The 17381-nt window shown below is 33.7% G+C and overlaps 2 protein-coding genes across 4 annotated transcripts; both read right to left on the minus strand.

The window, feature by feature from the left end:
• Positions 1-1249: 1249 nt before the first annotated feature.
• On the minus strand, positions 1250-7994 carry LOC104885897 (NAC domain-containing protein 40). Of its 3 annotated transcripts, none has more exons than XM_048639792.2 (6): positions 7696-7994; positions 6689-6811; positions 4826-5075; positions 2559-2812; positions 2105-2371; positions 1250-1900 (listed from the first exon to the last, which is right to left on the minus strand). In XM_048639792.2, exons 3-6 carry the CDS (start codon positions 5019-5021, stop codon positions 1460-1462), a joined length of 1158 nt encoding a protein of 385 aa, XP_048495749.1. In that variant the 5' UTR covers positions 5022-5075; positions 6689-6811; positions 7696-7994; the 3' UTR covers positions 1250-1459. The 3 variants fall into 3 exon arrangements, with proteins under 3 accessions (XP_048495749.1, XP_048495748.1, XP_010668790.2); XM_048639791.2 differs by having other exon boundaries at positions 2081-2371; positions 4826-5094; positions 7696-7991; XM_010670488.4 differs by having other exon boundaries at positions 2081-2371; positions 7696-7990.
• LOC130590528 (uncharacterized) lies at positions 6707-17172 on the minus strand. The gene is made up of 4 exons (XM_057393010.1): positions 17153-17172; positions 16974-17084; positions 16553-16841; positions 6707-6811 (listed from the first exon to the last, which is right to left on the minus strand). The coding sequence occupies exons 1-4, from the start codon at positions 17170-17172 to the stop codon at positions 6707-6709; spliced, it is 525 nt and encodes a 174-aa protein (XP_057248993.1).
• Between the last annotated feature and the right edge of the window lie 209 nt (positions 17173-17381).

The following is a 17381-nucleotide window of genomic DNA, read 5'->3' on the forward strand; positions in this document are numbered from 1 at the left end:
AAATGATTTTCCATCATTGTGAGAGTTATTTTACCCCAAGGGAAAATGGTTTTACACTCTTTTGCCAACCAAACAATGTAAAATTGAAAATAGAGGAAAACAACTTTTCAGGAAAACGTTTTACGCCCTACCAAACAGACTGTTTTATATTACTCACGTGACTCCTAGGTAATTTTTGGGGAAGAGAGAGGTAGAGAGTAAAAAGAAAAGGGACACATGTGAGAGGGGAGAGATGGAGAGAGTTTATTGCCCAAAAAGAAAGTGTAGCAAGTAATGTGAAACTTCCTACAATGGAAAGTGTAGCGAGTATTGTGAAACGCATGAAGTATTAGAAATTGCATAATATAGACTTTGATCCCGTAACCTCAAGTTCATATACTAAAGTCTCAACCACTAGACCAAGTGGTACTTACCACTAGTTTGGTTAGGCTTTTTTTAGGGCTTGGAAGCGGATTTAATAATCTAAATACATTGCTCATTGTTTGGTTTGGATGGTAAGTTAACCATTACCCTTACTTGAGGGTAACTCAAACCCCTAAAAAGTTACCCTCCAAATTAGAGGAGTAACAATATCTTTTTCATTCCCTTGCAAAAATTCCTTTCCATTATCTAATCCTGGTGGAATTTTTATCTTAGAAAGAAAATGTTGTATACAAACTTTACTTTTAAATTAGGGCGTTTTGCTGTTTAGGGGGTTCATAGGAGGATCCTTGGCTAAAGCGAAATTTTGTAATGTATTAGGACATCTCGTTAATAAGTTGGTTGGGCCGATTTATCCGATTCGGATATGCCCGACATAGAAGATCCGTTGAGAGTTTCTGTTGTCTCGGTAGGGAACTGTACGATCTTTTCCCCTATTGTATTGAATCAATAAAAAAAGAGGTCAGCGCTACGACCTTTCTGCCTTAGGAAGAGCCCATTTCAAATGGAAAGCTTTTGACTCGTTATATGCATTAGCTTTATGCATTCTTTGTGATTTCTCATAGTCATTGGCTGCAGGTTCATCTCTTTGTCTAAGGTCTTTTCAAGTGCAAAATCAAACACCCAATAAAAGTAACAATTATTGTTACCAATCCTTCCCCTTACTTGATTTCAATTTTCATTCCCTTTCTATTTCTCTATCTATACCAAACGCCCCCTTAGTGTTACCATTTAAAGTACAAAAATTTTCCTTATCCAGAACATAGCCCGAACCTTAACTAGTTAGTGATAAGAATGGAAGGCTAACACTTGGAACAGTGGGATCGGATAAAATAGAAGAGGTTATTCGATCCTAAGCTTCTTGCATTATATATATGTCGAATCTTTGGAGCTCAATGTGCTCTTAGGCACTTGCTCAAGGACACCAAACAGGCACACATTGAGTTTCTTTAATATGGAAACGCTCATCAAAATTAAGCTTCCAACTGCAAAGTGCTAATATTGAACTACAGTGACAATTTACCTACCCTATGATGTGTTAGTAACAGTAATTTGGAGCGGTGGCATAAGTCAGCAACAAAGTCACTGAAACTATAGTAATCACTACTACATACAAACGGAAACAACTTTTGAATAGCATGATCCATCCATTACGACCTTTTCCCAAGAGTTGCTTGGACTTGGAGTGAACCATATATTCTCGAGCACCTGCCTCTAACTCCTCCTTACGCGGGCTGAATCTCCTTAGTTTTCGAAGCCTTATTCTTCTATTTGCAGTTCCTTGAGAAGGACTTGCGCGTGGAGTAACAGGATGATGTGGAGGATCAGATGTACGTGGCACAATGGGCACAGTTGTGGTATTGGTTTCGCTAGGTTGAGCACCAAATGTTGAAGCTGGTGTAGAGGGTAGACATTCATCCAACTTAATGATACTATCGTTCAATATCTCAGCAAATAAGTCATCTTCGTTGGCGGCATGCTGCCATCATTCATTCAAAAGCAACAAGATCTTCAATATTCATTGAATGAACTAACAAAACACAAATATATTAATGGAAAGTCATGTGATCTTTACATAGTGAACTTTTTGGAAGTCAAAATAAATACAGCCTAAACGCATGCATATTAACCTGAAATAGCACAAGGATGAAGTGCATACATTCACAGGGCTCACAAATCTTGCCTCGTCTATTTCATCTTTGGTTTTCCAATCCGACTGAGATGGAGAATCTGTTTGCTCCACCGAATGAGAATCATGACTACTGCTGGATTTCTTGAAAGAACATTCAGCCATTTTGTCCTCGCGCGATGTACTAGTGAGCGGATCTATACCACACCCTAAGTATGTCCCGCTACTAGCTAATGAATCTGATAATTGAAAATCTCCATTTGTGCAATTCATGGCATGATAGTCATTTTTCCTCCGAAGGCGGCACACCACTAGTGCATCCTACATACATAAATGCACATGCTCAAACTTTTTTTATGATAATTGAAGCCAAGACTAATTGCCTAGTCATAAGCAAATCAACTAGACTTTCATAATTAAGGGGAGAGGCAGAATAACTTTAATAAGATTGATATTAATATAACAAAAATCATCATGTAGCAAAAAGTTAATCAAAGATAGAGTTTACCTGACCCTTTCCTGATACGCAATATTCATGCATTATCCACTCAGTCCTCTCCCCTTTTGGTGCACGACCAATGTGAAATACCAAAGTCCGCTTCGTACCAATAGCATTCAAACCAGATTTAACAGCACGTTCTTTCCCAGTAGCTTTCCAGTAACCAATTTCAGTTGCTCTTTTACTTTGTGAACCATTGGGATACTTTTTGCCGCGAGGGGAGAAGAAAAACCACTCCTGATCTGACTTGATAATAGCCTTGGCTGGTAAAATAATAAACTGGTGATTAATTACATGGAAGAAACACATTCCAAGTAGCAAACAACATATGACATTGCATAGCTTTTTAGTGTTTTTTGGTTGGCTTCCATTAGCAATTAACCACAACATACATGCTCAAAAGAGCAAATGTGTTGCAAAGAATGACATAGTATTAAACTAGTTAGTCGAAATGTTTTTAAACGAGCTCTCTTTAGAAATTAAATGGCAGGTCTTGCAATCTAAAACTTCAAAGAGTGTTTGGTTGGGACTTCAGATAAATTTTTATTTTATTTTCAGTTTGTAGTTGATGGAAAATAATATAGTTCTGTCGAGCATCCAAAAAACATTGCTATCAAAAGGAAGGAAAGCCACATGTTTCTCCATTTTTCTTACCTTCTTTCTTTTCTCCCACCTATCATCTCTACCCATATCTTATTTCTTTTCTTTCCAACTTCTCTTGAGAAGAACTAAAAAAAGGAAAACTAATTTACAATTGCATTGTTCCTTGAAATTTATTGTATTTAACGAAAATTGTTTTCTCGAAAGGTTTCCACCCATACTCCATAACAAAAAGAACCCTATAGAAGGCTTATATATGTAAAGAAGAAAAAGGCATCGTTTTTTTAAGTAGAAATGAAAAGCAATGATTGTGGCAAAATATTTCTATGTTTTTTAGTCAACATAATCTACTTAGTAAGAGGCGTCAGCAGAACTTGACGCCAAGTTGCGGTTATTCTCAAACCTCAATCAAACAACCAAAACCAAAAAAAGAACTGGAGTCCTAGTAGTCCTGCCTTAATAATTCTTCCAGGCTGGAGGAGTAAGTTAGCGACTGCAACTTCAATCTCAGTACTCTTTCTTTCTCTTGTTAGACAACTATTGTTAGAAATTTCGGGGAGGTTGCATGGAGTTTATGAGATTACAAGTATTATGAAAAGAGCCAACCAAACAGTGGAATGATATCAAGTCCATTCCATTTCATCCCAAAACAGCCCAACCAAACACTTCTTTAGTGAGAAGACTCAATAGAACTTGGAGCCAAAGTGTGTTTATTCTCAAACCTCAATCCAACGACCTTCAACTAGTACTAAACTACTACTTATACTCCATGATTATCTGAATAAAAGTATATATATGTTAACTTCCACATCAAACGGTCCATATTATACTAACATGCCAACTAATAATCATTACAATTGCTTTAGGCACTAGTATTTACTATTTAGACAAGAATCACAAACCATTTGGCAAGTGTTGAATAAATGACGATAATGACAATGACTCTAGGTGTGCTTTAGAGTGGGTGAGCTTGTCCAATGTCCACCACCAAAACATCTATTTTCTTCATACCATCCATTACTACGTTTGGAGGTGCTATTGGATATTAATGCAAATTTATGAAGTAAAACACATATTTGAGGATAAAGTTTCATTACCATGGGAAATAAATAAGTTTTTTCTTACAAAACCACAGTAAAATTCCTAGAGTCGTTAATTCTTAATGCCACATTAAGGTAAAGTTCACCCACTTGAAAAACTATAGTATCTATATATTTGCAAAAACTTTTTTTCTTTACTTGTGCCCTCTTCCACTTCCATATGGATAATACATATTTCCAAGATATTCCTTACTTGATGCATATCTTAACTTGTTTAGCTAAGTCATATCTTTCCCCTCGCCTACATCAAGAACAACCAGCTAACCCCAAACTAAAAAATAAATAAGATGCATATTTATGTGCATATGATTGTTTATTTACAACCTTAAATATGTTGCTATGACTCAAAAGTTTGCTTCTTCCCGTTTATGTATAGTAGTAGTAGATATGCCAATTAGATTCTGAAAAGCAGCTTAGTTGATAGTTATATGCTCAAAATAGAAACACCTATTCTAGTTTTCAATAACAGCTCAGTAATATATTTAAAATAGACATTGAACTAAATTCAAATTTGAGCACTAAAATGGTAGCAATATGATACAAATAAAAAAAATTAGCTAAGGAAGAAAAACATACAAGGCAGATCCCAAGGTTCGTATTTGCAGATGTCAACTTCAGGGATGATTTCAACGCACTTGTCATAGCCTTCCAGCTTCTTCTTGAGGTAATACAAAATTAGCTCTTCGTCTGTCGGGCTGAATCTAAACCCTGGGAACATCGAAGATGCTGCTATCGAACTTTCTGCCTCCTTTGATATCACATTCCCATCCATGTTTCTAGTTTGCCTTAAGTGCTCTCTATTTCTCTTGAATACTACTTCTATATACTAGTGGAGGAATAAAATACTTCAAAACAAAGGTGCAACATAAATTTTAACTTTATACCACAAATAAGTGCGAAAGAGTTATAATGTCACATATATAACCTAAAATAACAATCGATTTACTTCATTTAAAAAAAAATAACACAATAACAAATTTTACTCGTACTAATTACAAGCCAACTATATTCATTACACATTACTCCCTTTGTATTTTTTAGTTGCTTACTTAGAATCTTTAACAGTATTTTTTTTTTTGACGGGAAAATGCTAGTTTTATTCACTCATCCAGAAATGTCAGAAATGACCGAGCTTACAACTTCCGGCGGCACTTCTTCCAGCCATACCCTACAATCACCTCTAGAAAGACTTAACTTTGCAAGATTGTGGGCTACTACATTACCACTTCGCCGGACATGAGAAAAACTAACATTCAAACGGAGACTAGCATCTTCTAAATTCTAAATTAACACTATTTACATTTACATAGAATCTTCTAAATTCTTCTCAATACTCCACTCCCTACTTTCCTTTTAAATTTATACACTTCACTTTAGAGGAGAACCAATGAGGAAGTCCAAAAATATAGGGAGACAACTGAAAAGTGGTTTAAAGTATTAAAAAAGGGATGACATGGGTGGAAAAAGGGAGGAGAGTAGATGGGACATGTTACCAAGAATATAAAAAGCAACGGTGTGTAGATTAAAAAGAAAAGGACCAAAAATTAAAGTGTGTAGATTAAAAAGAAACGGAGTATATATAAGAAAAAAAAAATAGTCATGCGGGTCTTGTTTGATTTATCTTCATTAGTACTTTATTAATACTCAATCATTATAATTTTTACTAATATATGATTAAAGATATTTAAAATCAAAGAAGTACATTGTCAAAGGCGCACAATCAAAACATACAAACTAAAAAAATACACATAGAATACTATCTAAGTTATATACTCATATTATATTCAAATCAATCACGAATTCAGCACATAGTTATACTCTTTAGTCCCTGTAACTCACAAAATAAAATTAAATAGCACATGTTAAAATTGAAATCAACATACTTCAATTATCACAAATTCACAATATTAAATCATTTTTTTCAATTGCCCAATATTAAATCATTACTACTCTGTCGTTCAAAAATTACAAAGTGTTAAGGACTGAAAATTCCAAGCCCTAATTTAAATTAGATGCAAGTCTTCCACTCAAATTAAACTCACATATTGAAAATCAAAGTTAAATTCCCCAAATTGATATATTTTTTCTATTTCAAAATACTTGACACACTTCTTTCGAGTCCAACACGCTTGCGGAGGCATATTTTTAGAGAGTAACATCATTTTTTAAATAAAAATTATAAAAAGTTGATATTTTAAAAGTATACGTCTAGACAAATCTAACAAAATCCTACATGACTATATTTTTTCTTAGTACGAAAAACGAAATGGAGTCAAAGCAGAACATATGAATAGTGTAAAAGTCAAACCATAACAAGTATTTTGGAACAGATGAAGTATATAAAACATTTAAAAGTCACTCAAATACAAATTACACCAAATACATAATTAAAATTAAAAGCAGATGATGATTAAGTTGGAAGATGATATTAGTAGATACTTTGTGATTAAATTTAATTCAGACCACAACTGTCAACTGCCAACTTCGAACTTGCAAATTCCCAGCTTCGACAGCGTTGCACCGCTGCAGCACACCAGCGTGCCAGAGGTGAGAATCGAACCCCTGTCAAAAAGTAAAAGGACGATCTTACAACCACTAAGCCAACTTTGATCCTCACTACACGTGTAGTGTCTTTTACCATATCAAATATTCATAATTTTACTAATACATAACTAAAAAAATTAAAGGTTAAACTAGTGTATTATTTATTGACAGTGAAAATGCAAGTGTTACATATTGCATCAATATGGGAACCGAGGATTGTTCTCACCACTCACCAGAATTGTTCTCGGCAAGTTTTTTCCATTCATTGAAACCGAATTCTTTCAAAAAAATAAAATAAAACCGACTCATGACATCAACATACATCAATTAACACAACATTAAAATCATAAACAATTCCATTTATATTTACAATAATTGAAATATATAAACAAGGAACCTCTAGTTTAACTTGAATGCAATTGAACCACTCAAAAAAAAAATCTTAGTAGGGCATGTTCGGTATTATTGTGGTTTTCTGTTTTTTGGTTTTTTGATTTTCAAAGTCAGATAATATATGTCCTATAATGAATAAAAGATTAGTCAAATTTATTGGAAAACGTGATGATTTTGAGAACTGACAACTAAAAAGTGAAAACTACTTTTTCTGATTTTCTGTTTTTGGTTTTTAGTTTTCAAAAAACTGAAAACTAAAAAGAAAAAACGATAACGAACCGCCCCTACATAAATAAATAAACAAATTAGATAATTTAGTAAATAAACAAATTAGATAATTTAGTACGTATTTTAACTGCCCATTTGGTAGGTTGGTTATATATAAAAAGTTTTGAAATTGCTTCCTCCCATTGAGATGATTTTAAGGTGCTTCCCTCGTAACATTATTAAAACTCGTTCTTCATTACCACCATTTATAAACGACTATCAAATGGGCCGCTATGTCTTACCTAGTTATTTGATTATTGAAGACAGCAACAATTGACGGCTTCAAAATACAGTGCTACAGCTGGCCGGCAGCTTCACACGACGGCGGGGGGTGGCGTAAGGCGGTTAGCCGAAAGAGTAGAATGGGGTTTTTGTTGATTGAGGAGAGAGAATCAGGTTTGCGGGAGGAAGGAGAAGACTCACGTGGTACATCAAATAAAATTCCCAAGCAAGTAAACTTAACAAAGCTTTGACATCTGTTTCTTCACGTGAACATGCATAATAACTTGAAGTTTCTGCTTTCCGCAACTTTCCCTGTGGGCTGTAGAGGTATGGGCGTATCGGGGATATGTGGCCATGTGGGTTGTATACTTGTGCTGCACCTATATGTACAACGTGTACATCAGTGGATGGCTACAAGTAGGGTGTTTGTAGATGGTTAATTGTTCCGAAACGATATATCGGTTCGGTAATTGAAAGTTCCGGTTCATTCTTTTTACGAACTGTAATCATTTTGGCTGGTTAACACATCAGCAGTTAAGTAATTTTTTGATACGGTTTCCAAGTTAATCATACTTGTAATTCAAGTTATACTACTTCCTCCGTAACAATAAGAAAACGCAAAAATTACCATTTTGAGATGTAACACAAAAACCGTAACAATTTCATTCTTACTTTTTTAGGGAAGTTTTTTAGTATGAATTTGCCAAAATGCCTCATTTATGGAGATTGAAACATCATTAAACTAAACCTAATATTCATTAACAACTAAACTTAAAATCATTAACATTAATTATTTACCATAATTTAATAGCATCAACCTTTCTTCACCGCCGACCTCACCAACCACCACCTGCCACAAACCACCCACCGCCTACCTCACCACCAACTGTTGATCTCACCGCCAACCCTATTTCCACAACCACGACCACCAAATCGACCGCCACAAGCACCAAATCGATCGCCACAAGCACCTATTTCCACCACCGCAACCATACCACCAAATTGACCGTCGAACTCTCCATTCTTGATGGTTCGAAACTTCGAACTTCTGGTTTGATTGTGGTGCTCAATCTGGTTTCACGGAGACCCATTCATTTCTCTCTCCTAACACCGATTGTGGTTCGAAAATTAGGGTTTGATTGTGCTCGATCTGGTTTCACGGAGGATAACGCCGGCAACACGACCCATCTCTTTCACTCTCCTATTTTCTCTCTTCGATTAACATTGATAGTGGTTCGCAATATAGGGTTCGACTATGCTCGATTATGCTCGAAAAGTAGTGTTGTGTTTAATTTGGTGGTCGATTAGGGTAGAAATAAGGTGGAGGAAATTTGTGGGTTGCGAAAAAAAATGGCGGTTGTTGTAGTTGTGGTGGTTGTTGTGGTAGTTAATGTGGCAGTGGTGAAGGTGGTCCTGTGATCGCATTGGTGGTTGGTATGGTAGTTAATTTTTCCTCACTTTCTCTCTCCTATAAGCCTAATCATACTCCCAATACTCTAATCATACCCCTAATACTCCATTAGGAAAAATTCTATAGGAGTTTGTGCCCTCCAGGCCTCCACAATTGTTGCACTGATTTCGTTACAAAAGAAGTATTATATTTTAGTATGCATGTAATGTACATGTATATTTTCTATTTTTTGTACATATAATTTAACATTATATGTGATTAATCTAATATAAGATGTATTATAAAGTGGATAATAAATTCATTGGAAAACAAAACTAACAGTAAGAATTCACTCCATTCTCTAATTATAGTGTTTATATTAGCATTAAAGTTTTCAAAGAACTACATAATTCCTCTAATTATTGTTACTTAGTACTCCCTCCATTTCCTAAAGATCTTCCCACTTACTGTTCCTACAGATACCAAGGAAAATCAAGTTGTGTGGGGCATGGTGTGAGTAAAGTAGGAGAGAGAAAGGGGTTAAGATAAATAAACAAATAAAAAGGGTTAAAGTAGGAGAGAGAAAGGGAGTAAAATTGAATTAATAATGTAATGGTGGACCATATGATAGTGACATGAGAGGGTAAATAGGGAAATTTGTTTTGCCAAATAAGGAATAAAGCAAAAGTGGGAAGATCTTTTGGAAACACCCTTAAACAGAAAGTGGGAAGATCTTTAGGAAACGGAGGGAGTACTACTTTAATTCCTATTTAGGCTATGTTCAGTTCTCCTTATCTTTGCTTATTTCAGATCAGAAAAAATAAGTTCAGATCAGATCATGCTTATATTTAAAAACTCATTATTATTATTAATACTATTATTTACTATAGTACATTTGTTCAAAAGAATTATTATGTTGTTGTTGTACTTATTAATTATTAATATTGATAATTATTATTAATTTCGTTGTTATCATTATAAATGTCATTATTGTAACTGTTTAGAAATTGAGTATGTTTAAAGTATGTTGATTAGGTACCGGGTCAAAACTCACCGTCCTGAGTCAATTATCCGTACACTGGAATCTTGCAAAAGACGAGGTTAGACTGCCCCGGAAGTGGTTTCGGGATCGCCTCTCCGACGCTCAAGTCAGTTGATGATCAAGCTAGAGAGATAAAGTTTAGAGAGAGATGCTCTGGTTTTGTAGATAAGAATTCAATACCTGTTCATTGATGAGAGAACTAGTATTTACAGTGCTCCAAGACTCCCAGCTGTGAACCAGCTAGAAGGCACTTACAGCTAGAAGGAACCCTTTGGGTGGGTTTCTTGAGGCCAGGTGGCTAAATCACCTACCGGGCCTTTTCCTTCTCACAATTGGGCTATAGCTTAAAATAAGCCCAAACATACAGTAATCATTATTTTAAGTTATTATGTTGTTATTAATTTAAATAATAGAAAATTAAAAGCCACATGTTAAGAACATAAGATTGGCGTAAAAATAAGAAATATATATAATATGATAGCTCAAATTCATGACAACGAAGCTATTAAGTTCGGATTACATTTCAAAATAAGCTAAGTGCGAGATACAAATTATAAATTTAGATATGGTATACCTCTTCTTACTGAATTTCAAATTTAGATCTGGTATACCTCTCCCTACCCTACCCTATTTTTGCTGAAAGAATTATAAAAAAAAACTGAAAATATCAATGTTCACAGAGCAAATGAGGGGGCTAGCCGGCTAGGGGAGGTTGCGTGGTGTGCAACGTAAAAGAAAAATTAGTAGTAGTACTTAGGTAAAGTTTCATAGTTGTTTGTATATTTTATTTTATTTTATATAAAAAAAATGAGTTGAGTTTGTTGACTTCTCAAGTGTGAAATATTTTTTTTTAACGGAAAGTGTGAAACATTTTAGAAGTGCTCTTATAAATTAATGACTTGGGTTATAGAATTAATTTTAGTAATAATTATTATTATGATTATAATTATTGTTGTTGTTATTATAATAATGATAATAATAATTATTATTACTATTAATAAAAGTTGTGTAAAAGTTGTGATAGAAATAAACTGATAATAATAGTAATACTATAAATAAGATCTTATAATGTATTGCATAATAATGAATTACAAAGTATAATATAATAGTAATAATATACTCCCTCTGTTTCCTAAAGATCTTCCCTCTTTTGCTTTATTCCTTATTTGGCAAAACAAATTTTCCTATTTACCCTCTCATGTCACTATCATATGGTCCACCATTACATTATTAATTCAATTTTACTCCCTTTCTTTCTCCTACTTTAACCCCTTTTTATTTGTTTATTTATCTTAACCCCTTTCTCTCTCCTACTTTACTCACACCATGCCCCACACAACTTGATTTTTCTTGGTATCTGTAGGAACAGTAAGTGGGAAGATCTTTAGGAAACGAAGGGAGTATTTTATAAAAGATAAGATCTTGTAAATCAGATCAGAAAAAATAAGTTCAGATCAGAAAAAATAAGTTCAGATCAGATCAGATAAGTTCAGATCAGAAGATTTCAGGTGAACTAAACATAGCCTAAAAGATTTACAAGATCTTATCTTTCTCTTTTATAAAATATATTATTACTTTGTAAATCATTATTATGCAATACATTATAAGATCTTCTTTATAGTATTACTATTATTATCATTTTATTTCTATTACAACTTTTACACAACTTTTATTATTAATAATAATTATTATTATTATCATTATTATAAGAACAACAATAATTATTATAATCATAATAATAATTATTATTACTAAAAATAATTATATAACTCAAATCATTAATTTATAAGAGCACTATGTTTCACACTTTCCCTTTAAAAAAATGTTTCACACTTGAGAAATCGGCAAACTCAACTCTTTTTTTCCATATAAAATAAAATAAGATATAGAAACAACTATGACTTGAGCAAAAAAGAAATAAATATCGTGCAACTTCAAATAGCTAGAGAGATTTGGAATTCGGTAGGAAGAGGTATACCGAATCTAAATTTATAATTTGTATCTCACACTTAGCTTATTTTGAAATGTAATTCGAACTTAGTAGTTTCATTGTCATGAATTTGAGATATCATATTTTATATATTTTTTAATTTTGCGTCAATCTTATGTTCTTAACACGTGGCTTTTAATTTTCTATTATTTAATGACAACAAATAACTTTTTTTTTTGAATAGTAAAATTAATTCATTAATAAAAAGTCATACGACATCTACATAAGCAATCGAATCAAACAAATACATAAGTTGAATCAAACAAAATTTCCTTCATAAAAACTACGATCGTCAAACAAATCTTGCAATGTGGAACATCTCCCGCTTATATCGCTGGAAAATACAGTCTTGTTGGAGAGACAATCTAACGATCCCTTGTAGTCGTGAGGATGATTTCCGTCGGATTCATCTGACCGTATTCGAAAAATTGATAACCTTTGTGATCCCGCATAATTCTTCACCAACAAAATAATTTCACGGCAATCCATTAGATCTAGTATCCCAGATTGTAACCTGTAGAAATTCCCCCTTAAAAGAGGAGAAAAACCCTGTCTTTCGAAGGAGGTCGAAAAACCTTGTCTTTCGAAGGAGATCGAAAAACCTTTTCTTACGAAGGAGATCGAAAACCCTGTCTTTCGAGGGAGAAATCGTTATTGGAAACCTAAAATCAAATAAAAAAGCAAAGGTGGGGGCTTTCCAACGGTAAAAACCGATGGAAGCCCCTTTAAAAATCAACAATGGAGGCTAGGGTTTTTGAAAGTAGAGAGGAGAAAGGGGAGAGAGAAAAAAAAAAGATAAGATTTGAATTCCTTAAATGAAGTCGTTAACAACAAAATAACTTAATATAATGATAACAATGACATTTATAATGGTAACAATAAGATTAATAATAATTACCAATATTAATAATTAATAAGTACAACAACAACAATAATAATAATAATAATTCTTTTGAACAAATGTACTAGTAAATAATAATACTCCCTTTGTATTTTTTTATCTTTCTCACTTAGAATCTTGACACTATTCATAATTAGAGAGAATCTTTTAGATTTTTCTCAATATATAAGAAAAAATATAGTCATGTGGGGTCTTGTCTGATTCGTCTCAATGAGTACTTTATTAATATTCAATTATTATAATTTTTACTAATATGTAATGAAAGATATTTAATAATAATAATGAGTTTTCAAATATAAGCATGATCTAAACTGATCTGATCTGAACTTATTTTTTCTGATCTGATCTGATATGAACTTATTTTCTCTAATCTGATTAGATCTGAAATAAGCAAAAATAAGGTGAACTGAACATAGCCTTAATCTACACATTTAGTTTGCTTTTTACTGTAAGCAAGGAAAAAGTGAAAAAGTTGGAGAGAGATGAGAGGAATTATGAAAAGTGGGGAGCAAGAAATACAAAAGTAAATAAAAAATAGATGAGAGAGAAAAATGGGGTAGGTGTAGGTTTTAAGTGGATTTATTTGTTTGGTGAGTTACCATATGGGGGACAAAAGTGGAGAATAATGATTGGGCATTTTACCTTATATAGATAAAGTACTATTAAAACCTTTTTAATCGATAAGGTTACCACCTATTTAGACCGATTTTTGAGTTTTGTTTTTTGTGAACACTAGTGCACACGCTTGCAACAAGAGTATATTGCACACGAATCAAGCTACAAGAAAACTGTAACGAAATGCATGCTCGCTCTATTTCTACCTATCTTGCTTATTTTTTCTTCATACACACAAAAAAAAAAAAAAAAAAAAAAAACTTGTATTCTCCAACACTCTAGACACATCTCCTAAATTCTTTTGTCAAGATGGAATATAGCTTGTAAAAAGAGGACTGAAGGATTATCTAATCAGCCATATGACTTATGAATCCCAAATCTTTTTTGAAGAACAAAGAGCTTTTTTTTTTTTTTACAACAAGTACAAACATAAAATTACATCACTACATCCTTCCTAGCTTGAGTAGTTAGCACATGACTTTAGTCCATATTGTAACAACCCTGAATTTCCAATACTTCTAAAATCAACTTAATAAAAATAAACTCGGAAATCCAAAGGTGCTACGCCGCGATAATTATTAATAATAATCGCAAGGCTAATGGTTTTAACTAAACAATAACCAAAAGTTTTAACTAATTATTACAGACCAGCTAAATAGAATGTAAAATAATTATTACAAACCAGAACATAAATCTTATAGTCAAATAAATAACAGCGGAAGTCTTTTAAAGTCCTATTAAATCAAAAGGGATCCAACGCACTCTTCAACCCACTGGAGCTAACTATCTTCAAGTCCATGCACATAAAACACTGTAATATCAGCCAAAGGCTGAGCAAGATTTAATACTGAAATAAAACAAAACTATTCAATGTGCAGGTAAGATATATAGGAATATCTTACAAATTCATTTAAAAGGAGTACATATTATATATATAAAATTAACTTTCTAATAACCTCAAATACATTTCTTTCTTTCTGAACTATTCTGTAAAACTTTCAAATATAACCTTTCGTAATCTGTGAGTAGAAGTATATAAAAATCCAATGAGCTAGCTAGGCTCACTAGACAAGGTAAACACCAAAGTCCCTAGTATGCATACCCCTAACTTGATAACGTACCAAGAAGGAAGACTAATGGCAAGTGTATTGATCAACATACACCCAACTACTAAAATATATTGTTGAGACACTGTTAACTCAACATACTTCCAAACTCGGAGAATACCGCTTACCGGCAACCCCACAATAAAACTCTATAAACCCTCGTAAGGGTGAGGAACTTCCTCCTTTCAAAATCTCAACTTGGTAACATTGAGGAACTTCCTCCTTTTAATATAAATCTCATGAATAATCTCATAAACTCTTTCAATATAAATATCGGAAACCATTATAAATCTCAACGTATAAACTTCATAAAACAATCTCATTGTAAAAATAAATTTCCAAACATTATAAAACAGTTTCTCAACTCATATGTACAAGCATAGTAAGAAATCTTACCTTATCAGCAATAAAGTCAAACAACTCAACCTCAAGTCAGAAGGATTCTTCTATAAATCCGGAATCTACAATATAATAACATATGTAGTATAAGTTACTCGTGGTATACCTAGAGGTTTCTCACAAACTATTTTATCATTGCATAATTAGGACTTATTAGATATCCTAACTCTAAAATAATACAGCATTTTAGTCATATCGTATAGGAAAGTGGCAACATTTGTGGGTAAAGCAAAAATCTAAATACGTACTATATATATATGTTAATAGTATATGTGTAGTATACTAATGTATAACTAATTGGTATTTAAGACCAAAGAATAATGTCAGTATTAGAACTTTGTAAAACTAATTTAGAAGATCACTATTCACTACCCTATAAATATTACCGCCACCACCATAACACCAAAACAGCTAAACAGCAAGAACTTGCACAAGGCATAACTCCTAGTATACAACTCCAAATCACGCAATTTTTGAGCCTAAATTCATTAACTCTTCAAGCTCTACAACTTTCATGAAGGAAGCAAGGTCTAAAAACGACATAATCATTGAGAAAAATAGCCAAAACAGTAGCTGCGTGCAAAACAGAACAAACAATCCACATATAACAATAATTTTAGAGTAAACTTTAGAAACAATAATTTCACAAATCCAACTCGAAAATACATTAACTAAGTTGAATTAAACATGAAACACAAACCAATTATACCAATTTCGCATAGTAGGAATTATCCCCAATTCGATTTTGTTATGAACCCTAATTTACAAAAACCCCAAATTCATATAATCAACCAAATACGAAATTGAAATTAAGATTAGAACTTACTTGATTAGGAAAAGTAATAAAAGTGAATTTACACTATAAAGGACCCAACAATCTCAACCTCTTGACCCGTTTCTCGACCCGAAACCGCAAGTCCAAATAACCCAAAAGTTTCTCCTTTGAGAAACCACCAAGAAAAACAAGAACTATTAAACCCGGATGAGTGGCGATTGATGTCTGTGATGGTTGATAATCTTTTTGCAATTTTAGTGTAAGTCTTTTGTTGAACAAAAGGTAGAAGAAAGAGGATGAGAAAAAGAATAACGTGGAGTAAAAATACGGGGTGTTACAATCTACCCCCCTTAAAATAAGTTTCGCCCCGAAACTTAAGATATTCGCCTCGAAACTCAAAATATTACCCAAAGAACAAGCCTATACTCCTTTACATTAAGATAACACATTGACTCTATACTTTAGTCAACTATATACTTCAGTCAACTACTATCACTTGACGTATAAAACCTCAACTAGCATTTCACATATTAATAGATAAACTCAAATGACCAAACTCAGACTTACTAATATAGAAACCATCAATAATAATATGCACGAATTAGTATGAATTCTACCCCCTTAAAAAGGGAGTTACGTCCTCGTAACCAAAAATTTACCTGGGTGAAGAGATGGGGATACTTAAGACGCATCGCATCCTCAGCTTCCCAAGTAGACTCCTCCGAGTTGTGGTTTGACCACAAAACCTTCACGATCTTTGTCTCACCTTTGCGAGTCTTACGAATTTTGTGATCTAGGATCTGAACTGGAAACTCCTCATAAGTCATGTTATCATCTAACTGCAGAGACTCTGGCTGTAGCACATGCGAAGGGTCACTAATGTATCGCCGCAACTGAGAAACATGGAACACGTTATGCGCACGATCAACGCCTGGCGGCAATGCCAATCTATAAGCCACCTCTCCTATTCTCTACAGAATCTCATACGGGGCCAATGAACTTAGGGCTCAACTTGCCCTTCTTCCCAAATCTCATAACTCCTTTCATAGGAGAGACCCTAAGCAACACCTTCTCTCCCACCTGAAATCCTCATGGCGACGATGCTTATCACCATAGCTCTTCTGTCTATCTTGCGCCGCCTTCATTTTCTGCTGGATGAGCTTGACCTGCTCAACAGTTCCTGAATCATCTCTGGACCAATCACAACCGACTCACCAATATCACTCCAACACAAAGGAGTACGACAACGCCTACCATACAAAGCTTCAAATGGTGCCATCTGAATGGTAGAATGATAGCTTATTATATGAGAACTCAATCAAATCAAGCTTATCCTCCCAAGAGCCCTGAAACTCAAGGCACAAGCCTCAACATATCTCCAATGTTTGAATAGACGCTCCGTCTGACCATCTGTAGCAGGATGAAAAGCTGTACTCATCTTCAACTTAGTCCCCAAAGCTTCTTGAAGCTTCTGCCAAAAGTTAGACA

The sequence above is a fragment of the Beta vulgaris genome, chromosome 2, assembly GCF_026745355.1.
Source record: "Beta vulgaris subsp. vulgaris cultivar EL10 chromosome 2, EL10.2, whole genome shotgun sequence".
Classification (NCBI taxonomy): Eukaryota; Viridiplantae; Streptophyta; class Magnoliopsida; order Caryophyllales; family Amaranthaceae; genus Beta; species Beta vulgaris.